Source organism: Ischnura elegans, chromosome 12, assembly GCF_921293095.1.
Source record: "Ischnura elegans chromosome 12, ioIscEleg1.1, whole genome shotgun sequence".
Lineage (NCBI taxonomy): Eukaryota > Metazoa > Arthropoda > Insecta > Odonata > Coenagrionidae > Ischnura > Ischnura elegans.
Window position 1 is genome coordinate 56,866,481 of NC_060257.1, and position 12,706 is coordinate 56,879,186.

General features: G+C 38.3%; 1 protein-coding gene across 1 annotated transcript; it reads left to right on the forward strand.

Annotated features, from left to right (window-relative positions):
* The first annotated feature begins 9,104 nt into the window (after window positions 1–9,104).
* LOC124169610 (cuticle protein 18.6-like) lies at window positions 9,105–12,030 on the forward strand. Its single transcript, XM_046548250.1, has 3 exons — window positions 9,105–9,212; window positions 10,735–10,911; window positions 11,755–12,030. Exons 1-3 carry the CDS (start codon window positions 9,201–9,203, stop codon window positions 11,821–11,823), a joined length of 258 nt encoding a protein of 85 aa, XP_046404206.1. The 5' UTR covers window positions 9,105–9,200; the 3' UTR covers window positions 11,824–12,030.
* The last annotated feature ends 676 nt before the right edge of the window (window positions 12,031–12,706 follow it).

Here is a 12,706-nt window from a genome sequence, read left to right on the forward strand (position 1 = left end):
GCTAGGGGGGTTTCAGGCAATACTAATACTGTGAGGGTCCTGGGGGTACGGAATACCCGCCAGGGCATGTGGGAGATGCGGGGGCCCTTCTCTAGAAAAATGTTAAGATAAATGGTTCGAAATGGTGAGTCTTACGGCCTCCTGAGGGATATTTTATTATTCCTCACGCTATTCTATAAGCGATATTAATCCAGTTAAGTAAAATAGCTTTAATTAAAAAATTTCTCTGAGCTCTGGGAGGGGGTTTTATACCCCAAACCCCTCCCCCCGTCGCTGCGCCACTGGAGGGTTGGGCTAACAGTGTAAAAAAACCTCAATGCACTTAAGCAGAGATAGGAAATTCCAAGAAAAATCTCCACTGCCGCCAGGGTTTGAACCCTGACCCACAGTGTGGGAAGTGAATACACAAGCAACCTCACCAACCCAATCCCTGAACATTTCGGGACGCGAGGTACAAAAAAAGCAATATTTCATAACAATAATATTGAATGAAAGTATGTCAAAAATAAAATAATATCCTCTTGGCTAGCATGATTTGTGGTTAATTCAACTGCTGAAACGTCGGAGTTTGAAACCTGACAATCACAAAAAGCATCAAAAATATATAAGAGCGGAAATTTTACGCGGGTAGGCTACGTAAATATCACTTCCAAGTGTATGTGACGAGTAAGGACATCATGGCCTCACAGGCAAACACTCCGTGTCGACCAATCCTTAGGTAGTCTCTAATCAGCTTCAATCTTTTGCAATTCAATTAACTTTCACTTCTATTTCGTTCAAGGCGACAGAGTGTCTTTGACACAAAGGACTCAGATGTTTAGATTAGATAAGTGACCCCACCATTTACAAGCCAACGAAATAATTAAAATCGATGACATTGTTCGAAGGGTTGAAGTCCACATATGTAGAATTTGAAATTAATTACTTTTTTTACTTCTTTGATGTTTATGCATACTTTTATACCTTTTAGATGTTGCTTTACTTTCAATTAATGAATGAATAATGCAGAATCATATGTGTTCATGGATGAAATTCGAAGCGAATTCTCTCTTAGTTTTGAAGATGTTCATAAAACTGCTTTCTATCAAGTGTAATCTATATGAACTGGTTCTGTTTTGAAATTTATGGATTCGTTATTTTTTGTGATGGGCATCACGTATTTATAGGTACTTTCACCTTCAAGTGCGAATTAAGAAAGTATATTTGGCCTATGTAAGCAAGAAAGCTTATTTGCACAACGAGGATAAGGGAGTTATTTTTACCTATAAATATTCAAAATCAATTCCGTTTGGTAGAGAAACATCTTAGAAGCTCTCATTATATTTTACGAGAAGTTAATAAGATGTGAGCTCCCCAGACTAAAAAATGAAGCAGAAGTGAAGCTGGGCACCGCAAGAAATTGCTAAAAACTTGTTGCCCGTTCGTAAAAGTATGTTTATAGTGGGGAACTTACGTCGATTGCTATAAAGACTACTTTGAATAGGTAAAACGGATATATCTGTTTGCAAAAATACCTACAAAGGTAGCTAAAACTCAGATTTATGTGCGGTATTCTTTGTTAAATTCAGAAAATAATTTTATGTCCGTCTGTTTAATAAAAAAAAATCATACAAGTTCCCCATTGTCTTGGTCACGCTAAACGCTATTCCTTTGTCGAAGGTTGAATAACGTTATTTAAGTTGATTCAAGTTTTCCACAGCAGTGGAAAAGGCCGCTGAACTTGATATGTGAACATTCACTTCTAAAACACCGATTTCGATGGTCTTTAATCTTGCCAAACGACTTGTTCCACGTTCTTTGTTCAAGACATCTCGAGTAGTGAGAATGATGCTTAAGGGGCAGACTTGTGTCAGAGAAAATAAAGTTATATAACATAATAAAACCTTAAACGGCCGACTGGAGGATACTTTATTACATACTTTTCGGGTTCGACACTCGAGAAGAGAGCCTAAACTCCTCTGTAAGTCCGAAATGAGACCACGTCAACGAAATTTCGACGCAGTTCCGCGACCCACGTCACCGCTTGGCGTAAGAGCGACACCACATTCGCCTTCTGTTACCAAACATACTATTCCTGGCGGCGACACCCTCCTTCGGTGTCAAGGCCGCAACGATCGACACGAGGAAGGAGGGAAGAGAGCTTATTATGTGATCCGATGTCCATCACGTTCGGAGGCTCCTGCCGAATCGCCCAAGTGTCGCGATCGCTGGCGACGACGGCCGAGCGAGCTAAACTTTCCCGCCATTCCTTTCGCGCAACCATTTTGGCGCGCTGCCTTCCGCGACCACGTGGTCTCCATGGAATGCGTCGATCGCCAAAAAAAATATCGGGTCCGTGCATTGATTATTGGTCTCAACATGATGGGAGGCCAGGCTTAAGGCTGGTCGTACACTGGAAGCGTATTCAGGCAGCTTCTGGGCGTATTGCATAGGCGTACCCAGCGAGGGGCGGAAGGAGGGCAGCTGGCCCCATCCCCCCAGAAGCAAAAATCACGCAAGTCTTTAAGCAAAATCAGTACTGAATTGAAACCAAAGTATTCAACAAATTTTCTTTAAACCCACGAAAAATTATATATATTAGTATAAGATATGTAACTAAAATAAAACTAGTTTTTCTATGGTTTGCCCCCCCTAGACCATGGCTTGCCCCCCCCCCTAGTCATGATCCTGTGTACGCCCTTGGTACAGTGCAAGCGAACTTTTGCCGCCAATGGACTTGCGTATTCGTTACAGACATGTGTGAGTTTGGCCATGTATGGAAAACAACGTTATCAGTGAATATGCATTTAAACGAATTATGCCTGCTTGACAGTACTTACCTCGTAAGACGCCGGATGCTAGTCGGTTAGAAAAATCTTGTTGGGAGACCCGAATTTATCAGGAGAGGAGGACGATGGGCGGGTACAACCATTAGCATATGGATATGGGAAATGAACCGCCAAAGTTTTTTGACGACTATCGGATAACACAAGGCCTTTCCGTTATATTTTGAATATAGTAAAGAGAAAATTATAGATGAATGAGGTCTCAGTTCAAGGGTACGCGAGCGACAGATCCAACCCAAACAGGATGTATAGCGCGTGCGTGAGTACGCCTGAAGCTCCGCGCAGGTTGGCGCCTATAGTGTGCGCGGGTATGTCTGACTCTGGATTATGGGATTTGCCGCGCGAAGCCACTTGTGTAGCGTGAGCGTGAAGCCGCCCAAATACGCTTACAGTGTACGACCAACCGTACCGCGTGTTTCAAAATGAATAGCGGGGTTTTACTGCTTTCTAATATTTATTACACTATAAACTAACTCTTAATATTTATTACACAAAACCAGGGGTCGGCAACCTGCGGCTCGCGAGCCACATGCGGATCTTTGGATATGAAACTGCGGATCTTTAGTTCCATACGCAAATATTACTTATTTAAAAAAAAAAAACATTTAAAAACGATTTTGAATCGACTAACGAGGATTGGGCACCATTTCTCTCTCTCAGCCCATTGTACTCGCTTTTCACTCCACCTCTCCCCCGTGACACGCGTTGTCACTGTCGTCTTTGTCGTCACTTTAGAAATGCAATTGATCGATTTAAATAAAGTAAAGCTTTGTGGAGTGGAAAATTTACAGAGTTGAAAAGCAAGTTGGAAGAGTTGGAGGTCCAAAAATATATGTACTAGTGACTAAACCAACAGTTCTCATTTCGCACATATGGTTGAGTTTTGGCTCTCGAGTCTCGAACCCGCAAGTGATGTAGTATAGAATCCTTTAATCGGCCACATAAGCTGTTTCAGCGAAAATATTTAACTTTATTTTCTCTGAAACAAGTCTATCCCTTAAACAGCTTTGACACTCCTCGAGATATCTTGAATAAAGAACGTGGAACAAACTAGCAGTACATATAATGATAGATCAACTCAAACAGTTTTACACGAAGGCTACAAGTATACAATTTGAGCAGTATTGTCACACGACACACGTCAAGACGATATGTGAGTTCTTCTTGAACGTTGATTATGGTGTCTCTCGAGTAATTGGTGCAACAGCTGCTTCAATACTGTTTCTAAATTCGTCCAAAATGTCTTTTCATAATTTGTTTCATTCGATACCAAATGCCAATGAAACTCGTAAAATGTTTCCCACCCAACGTTTCAGTACGAGAAAGCATATAAGAAAATAGGAAGAAAGGTCTATCAATTAAGAAAGGCTATAAAATAACAATCTTTCGGAGCGAGGAAGGGACTGGTTTGAAACCTTCTCACCTAAAATACCTTAAAAGGCAAGTAGACAATCGTCCCTCTTGTGAAATAAAGATTTTGTGTCTAAAAATTAAGGAGCGGCAGGGAGAACAGGTAAGAAGAAAGTTTAATAAAAAGAAAGTACAGTCCTCGAACCTAAAGTGTCAACCTGTATTTTTTTTAAAGAAAGAGAACCACGTACTGCATACAGTTGCCATTTTATGGTAACCAGGTAACAGTACATAAATTAGAGGACAAATAAGCAATATAACAAGCGGAAACAAGAAATAATTTTACAAAAAAAGACAAAAAGGATCTGCAAGTACAAGCTACTTCGGTGACAGATAGGATAGGGAAAGGCTTATAAAAGATTTCAATGCAAGTGAAAAGGGTCTGTGTGTGGAGGGAGTGAGTTTAACACAGAAGCAATGCGGTAGAAAAACGAACGTTTAGTACGTGAAGTCTAGGAATGGGCATGTGGATTAGGGGATGAGAACGGGTAAGGCGGGGTGGAACACAAAAATTGATATAAGAGAGCAATTCAGGGCCGTCGATGGTAAAATTGAGAATTTAATGAATTAAGATTTAAATCAGCAGTGGGCCTATGGGTAGTGAGATAAGGGATGGAGAGGGATGGCAGAAAAGTATTAGTGGACATTCTATGTAAATGCGGTAATCTATTTTTTACTAGTTTTTTTTTACTTTTTTAGTAAAGAAATTGCCGACACTATGCAATAGGCCTGCTACGTATATGCCATAAACTTGTCATCACTAAGAGAATAAGAAATAAGTGCAGAAGAGACTGGATATGTGAGCAAGGATCGGCACGCAATCAGCAACCACGCTCTATTCTCTGACTGCTTGTTTTTTTACTTTCTAGTGGATTTTATACCATTTTTGGAAGTAAACGCGTTTTTTATCTTTCATATTTGATTTTATTGTCTATTTTTTAGAAGTAAATTTTGATATTGATTAAACCAAATCTTTTAAAGAAATATCTGCCGAAAAATTTATAACTAACACCATCTACTGAAAAATTTTCAAACTATTTTTCCATATGGAAATTTATTTAATTATTTAGAGGAAAATGGAATAAATTTCAAGTTTTTTATTTTTGAATATCGTATTCTCATCAGAAGCAAGCGTGTAAACATTTCAATCCGATCCGACAATAAGATGTGAGTTAAAAATCAATTAAAAGATTCTATCGATGAAACACAAAAAGGCGAAGTAAGTTACGAAAAAATCGTGTAATAAAGAATGGCAAAGTTGGTAAGGAAATTTGACTAAATACTAGAATTTTTTTTTGGGGAGCTTGGTGGCTCTATGGGTTGAATGTCGGGCTGCTGATGGAGGGATTTAGGGTCCCAATTCCGTGTGGAGCCCTAGGACACCCGAAGCCAAAAAATACTGTAAGTGCGAGATGATCTTGGGAAAGGAACCAATCTCCTCCATTTCTGGATATGAGTAATTCACATGCGATATTCAAAACAAAAAAAAAATATTAATCGAAGGTTGAAATGGTCTAGGAAAAGGAACCCTCCCTCCCCTAATAGATAGATAAAAAATTACCCACCTAAAAGCACGTGTGATTCAAAATAATATATGCTCTTCTGAAAGAAATAAGTTAGAAATGAAATAAAATGGATGAATAACATACAAACGAATAACTGAATGAAGGAGAAATAAAAGAAAATCAGTTGAAAGAAAAAGTTAGAAAGAATGGTAAACAAAAGAGACAAATTATTTCCATTGCAAATAGTAAAAATATGCCTAATTTTGAATTTCAGAAATGAATCCATGAACATTATTCACGCCAGTCAAAAGAATCAGTAAAAATTTTATATGTTAAATTTAATAAAAAACACGTATAATTTTGAAACCTTACAGCAAAAATTAAGAGGAAGTCTTGATGGTAGCTGATGCAATTATCTCAATTAAATCATCACAGCTCATTAATCTAAGCGGTAGCGAGTGCTCATGTTCAAAAATGTTATCTATTTTTTCAGTTGCACTCGCGCCTAACATACCTGACATCTAGCGAGCGTATCTTCCTCTATTTCACCTCTGGATAAAATACGGAGCTAAATCAACAACTCACCAAAAAACTTACTGTTCTCCTGGGCGAAGTGAGCTAACAAGACACACTATAGCTCATCAACCAGCTGTGTTAACTGCGTGAAAAACGGTATGCGATGTGGGCATAATTATATTCTTCAAGGGCACATGTTTACTTTTTCATTAATTTTCTTCTATTTGGAGAAGGTTGAACGAACTTCCAATCAATTTATGTGTGCTGTATCACCGGGTGAGGAGCCAACACCGGTCTCCACACCGACATAATCCCATTCTGCTCTCGTATTGAAATTTTCAAGGTTTTTTTTTAATTTTTATTTTCTTCTCAAACCACCGAATACATCTCATATTGGCCATTTTATATCGGGGTGTTCAACAAATTTAACAATTAAACGTACACGAACAACCATGCCCTGGACAGGGGAAACCTACTCAGGCGGGACTCAAACCCGCGACCTCTAGTTTGGCAGGCGAGAACGTTGCCCCGCCGCCATCGATGCCGGACGGTTTCTAAAGAACACCATTAACCCATGAAATAAGATTTGATGCTTTCCCGGCGAATTATGAGGGCAAATACGACAGATAGGAGAGTAGAATGGAGAGAGTACGTCAAACAAATCTTAGAATTGTTTACTTATGATGATCATAATGATAATTCATGCGGTGTGATCTGCCGCATTTTCAGTGAAAACATCTTCACATTCGTAAGCTCTGCTCTCAACGGCTTAACGTGGAATAACAGGAATTATAATGGCCCAGCCCGATACTCAAAATGGGGAGAGCGGAATGGAGAGCTAACTTCTAATGATGATGAATACGTTACCATAAAAGACAGGTCGAGCGAAAGTGACGCGTCACATTAAGCCCTGTGTTTATATTTACGTTCGCAAGAGTCCTTCCCTTATGAATAATCCCCGGAAGGATGAATTCCCAGGAGTCACGGGTTCTTATCCCACCGTGGTGGATTTTCTACCATCCAGAGCTTATATGTATATGTGTGTTCTACGATATAACTTGGTCATCAAGGTGAATGGCAGCTTAGTGAGGGAATTGTAAGAAAGGACTGTATTGTCCTAAGTTCGGTAATGATGCCAATTCTTGGTGCTTACGCATAATTCCGGCTATTGTCTTTTCGATTAATGAAAGAGTGATACAGCAATATCAGCTATGTAAAAAGATCTATTTTTCTTGTAAATCAACTTTATATTAACAATAGTTTTATGGGTTTGGATCGGCAAATCGTAGTTCCGTTTTAGTGAACTGTTTTCAAGCACAGTCTCGGGGTGGTATTCATAGTATTGGGTCTGGGTATGTATTAATTTGTGCTGGTAGGCCAGTTTTTTAAGAACAATTTTTGCAACTTGATTACATCTATTAAGATATTCCGTATTAGCTAATTGGTATCTAGATATTCTGTCTTATTATCATTAATATTTAATTATGATGAATTATCTTAAAATATGTAAACGTACGTTCATATTCGTGTTTTCGTTTGTACATCCATGTATTCGTAGCTTCTTAAAAATATTATATTATATTTTGGAAAAATCATAATTTGTGGTACACAATTTTGAAAAACTATGTACGACCACTAATAAAAAACAAATAGGCACCTACTGACAAGCCTTGTAAGGCTTAGCAGGACCTGGACTTTTATAATATCTTCATATTGTTAAAGTAATAAAATCTTGTTTTCTTTTTTTTCTCCACTTTGTTTTTGTTTATTTGAGGAGACGATTTATTTTTTATCACAGTTATAATTTTGTAACCATTTCCTATATAATAAATTAATATTATAAAAAACTATCATTATTATTATTCCTTTTTTTATTTTAAATTTTCTTCAGTTTTCACTGAGTTGTTTTAGTGTAAAGAGCACGGGTTCTCACCAAGGTAACTCTTTACTATTGAGTGGCGTTGAGAAATTTTCTCGTGATATGACAGGTTGAAATTATTACAGTCTTATGTAATTTAATGTATGTATTTTGGATGAAATTTGAGTATTTTGAAACTATTTTGTAGGTATATGTTTCGGGATGATACCGGTAGCTGAGATGACAATTGAGGCTATATAAACCTGTTCCATATTCCATATTCTTTTTATTTCTATTGCCAATTCTTGGTACTTATTTATTTTTCCGGGTATTGTCTTTTCGATGCTATGCGACAGTGGCACAGCAATATCAACTATGTAACAAGTTCTATATTTCTTGTTAATCAACATTATATCTGGTCTATTATTAACTATAGTTTTATCTATTTGGATAGGCAAATCGTAGTAAATTTTAAATGCGCTGTTTTCAAGCACTGTTTCGGGGTGGCATTCATAGTATGGGGTTTTATTATTATTATAAGTACATAATAAAAAAACACGAAAGCGCGGTGGAACGAAAGTGACGCGTCACCTTAAGCCCTGTGTTTACATTTGTGTACACAGAGTCCTTCCCTTGGGAAACCCCAGGACGAGTGGATTTCCCCCTTCGATGGGTGCAAAGATACCCAATGCCTTCCCGGGCGCCGCGAACCAGGCACCTAACGTATGGGGGAGGGGGCGCTTTAAGTATTCCACATGCACCTCTGCCGTATAACGTGAGCCGATAGGAAATCATCCCTCGAATTCCTATCCACACATCCTTGCCTGACCTCCCGCCCCACTCCACACACAAGAGAGCTTTCCACCCCGGCATGCATTTCGCACATAGGCGGGGGTTGTTGCTCAATGTGCATACGGGAGGATACGCCACGCGCCCCCGCCAACCCATTCAAGGCTGGCGGGGGCCCCGGAGGGTATAAGAGGACAGGGCAAGGGTCCACTGGTCACCAGTCTTCCAGAAGGCATCACAAGGATCACCCTTTGCGTCTCTTCACGGTTTGCTCCGAGCACCAACCAAACAATCAACATGTTCGCCAAGGTAAGTGTGCCAGATTGGTGACGGAAAAAATCAGAAATTACCCTATCCTACACTGTCCGATCATATGGCCCAGAAAATTTCTCACATTCTGGCAACGTTGTAGCAAAACAGTTTTCTCCAGAGTTTAGTCGGGTGTTTTTGAATTCCCAGGTCTTCAAGTTTTTTTTAAACCTTTTTCACAAAACTCCCTCCGCAGAGATTACTAAAGGGTTACCTATCAATTATAGGTTACAATAGGGATAAATAATGGGCAGAATAATAACTTCTTTCAATTTCCAAATACTTTTTATTTCAACAGAAAAGATCCGGATTTAGACATACATTTTAGGTTGAGAGGGTTCCACGTAGTCTAATCAGTTGACTGAATACTGACTGATAAGATATAAGATAAGAAAGAAGTATTTGAAAGGGATTTTGGCGGTAAAATTTTGTTTAACAAGATTTTTTGCTCGTGGAATTAAGTGTAACTTCATATTCTACAAGGAGAGTGACTTTCTGGTGGAAGAAAGTAATGCTAATTCAGACATAGATTTTTAGGATATAGGGTTTCATTCAGAATAGGCAGTATGCAATTTATATTTGGTGCTACAAGAATATAATTAGAGATTTTGGCTGTGAAATTTTGTTTAACGTGATATTTCAGTCGTGGCATTACGTGTAATTTCATATTCCGTAAGATGAGTGACTACTGATGACGGAAAAACAGAGTTCAAAGAAACATTTCGAAGAAAGAAGTATCCTGAGAACGTAGGCAGTGTGCAATGCATAATGGGAAGCTAAAAGAATAGTTTTTAAGAATTTATTTTGGTCAAATTCTGTTTTTCTTCGTACTTTGTCGCGTCATTACGTGTAATTTCATATTCCACAAGGTGAGTGACTGCGCTGGTGATGGAAAAAATCTGGATTCAGACAGTTATCATGGGAAAAAGAAATTTCCACTTAGCATAGGCAGTATGCTATTCATATTTGGATGCTAAAACAAAATTGTTTAGGGATTATGTCTGTAAATTTCACGTGCAGTTCCAAATTCCGTATTGCGAGTGAATACTGTTGCTGGAAAAATTGTGGCTGTACTGAAATGAATTATTAACGTTTGTTTTCACTGAAACGGGAGTAGTTATTACGGCTTTGTATCTGCAGGCGTATGATCCCGAAACTTTCCGGATTTTTCAGAAAATTTCGCGACTTTTGGGCTGGATTGTTATTTATCTAGCCTAGAAGTAAATATAATAGTTAATATAATAATTAATTATAATATATATTAATAATTAATATGTATAATTATTGTCAAAGTGATTTGGTGGCAGTCATTATGAAATTAAAATGCATCGGAAAACGGATTGTCGGAGAAGAGGTTTGCCTTACTAGTTTGGACTAGTGGCCTCATTCTCCACAAGGAATCACCACTAATACTAATTTTGGGAGGGGGTTGGGGGGGTTTGGGAAGCCCCCTACGTCTTCCCCGTGGCGACGGACCTGGACGACATTCAATACGCACTGTATCATAATTTGTTTTCTGCAGACCGCTCTCCTTGTCCTCGCCGTTGTGGCTGTGGCTTCCGCCGCACCCAAGCCCGTTTTCCCATTGGCCTACACCGCACCAGTGGCATACACCGCACCCGCTGTCGCTGCGCCAGTGGCTTACACCGCACCCTTGGCCTACACCGCACCAATTGCACCAGTTGCCTCCAGCTCCCAGGTAATTACGGTCAATTCTTAGCCCAACATCTGACGCCTTTGCGCACATTCCCCGCGTATGGTTCCTTTGGTCAACCGATAATCTTGATTGCTAGATTTTATTTCCGGATTCTGACGTTTTTCGGATTTACGTTTTTAAAATTCACTTGACAGCGATTATCCGTTCTCCTCAATCCAACTACCGTGTAGTTGAGATTGTTCTCATTATGATCGAATGTTTGAGTTGTATTACCAAGAAAAATAATGATGCTACTTTGTGACGAAGACAAAATCGACAATCCGAACGCAGTGAGTCATTCAATTTTTCTCATGTGAATGCGTATTTTCTCACAAAAAATAATAAAAATCAGCAAACAAGTTCAGCCTCCTTTTATGATTGAATTTTTGCGAATTTTCATCAGCAGCGGATATAACCCCAAAAATGCATTTTAGTTGATTAAACCCCTTGCGGGGGACATTATGAGTGTAGCTGGTCATCAGATTTTCACAATTTTAGCACTATTTAGGGGAGCAATACAAATGTTTTTAAAGTTAAACAATGTCAAAGCATCCATAATGTTAATAAAGAACTCATATTTCATGAAACACGATGCATTGGAAGTAATTAAATGATTTTATACGAGTAAAGATAGCTGTTTACTTAACTAGATAATTTACAATATGAAATAATAATCATTTTTTATTTCATTGTTCTACGTTGATTACAAACTACAAAATATCATTTCATTACCTATCATCCTATTTAAAACGAACCACGGGAAACAAATAGAGGATAGGAGCATGACATTCAGTAAATAAATTGAAGAGGAAGCGGTTAAAACTGATGATTTTGTTCTATTTTCAGGTGATTGCTCGCAATTACAACGGACTCGCTGCTGCCTACTACGCCCCTGGCGCCGCTTATGTCTTCTAAGTTAAATTATCCTCTCAGAAAAAAATGAAAACTCAGTCTGCGCCATTGTGATACCATTTTGGATTCTCCTACCTTCCTATGACCTTTCCATAGTGACGAACATGTAAGGTAGACCTAACATGGAATAGGATCTCCTCTGCATCTCCTCAGAAATGGAAATTTCTGGAGTAGAATGTCAAAATTGAATAAAGAACATTTCGAAAATTATAACAGAATTGTTTTTCACCAAATTACCTCAGAATATATTCATTTATTTCCATGAGAAGAAATTCACTTTAGTGCCATGTAGTACCAGTAATAAAATCTAGTATCATAAGCACGAAACTATTGCCATAGGAAATCAAGAACCAGAATAGCGTAGTGGTCTTCGCAATGGCCCGTAAATCCAGAGGTCAATGGTACGTTTCCCGGTACAGGGGAATTATTTCTAAATGCAACTCATGTGTATTTCACTGTCGTACACGCGGTGGGATTGAAATCTTATGCATTCCATACAGATATTGTTAAAATACCCTAATTTATTTTCGAAATAATTTATAGATCGAAACTATTTAGTATGCCATGCTGTCGACATCTTCATATAACATGCTAAATAGAACGAAAAAAAATATACATTCTACTGATTAGTACTGTAGTAAGGTCGAATTTTCTTGTAAATGGAATAGTGTAGCACAATAATCATATGGTATTACTTCTATAATAGTCATATACAATATAAATCACCATACTCTAAGCCCAAGCCGTTGATTTGATCCTCAAATACAGCTTTTCGTATACAGAGAATATAATATACTCGTATAGTTTTTAATATTTCCATTATTGCATACTATATTATATTTGTTGATTAGAGTAAATATCACCTATCCTCTTGACTGAAGCAATA

What these genes read in the sequence shown, in the direction of transcription:
- LOC124169610 (XM_046548250.1), top strand. An exon ending in CAGTTGCCTCCAGCTCCCAG is followed by an intron (nt 10,912 to 11,754) that starts GTAATTACGGTC and finishes TTCTATTTTCAG; the next exon opens with GTGATTGCTCGCAATTACAA.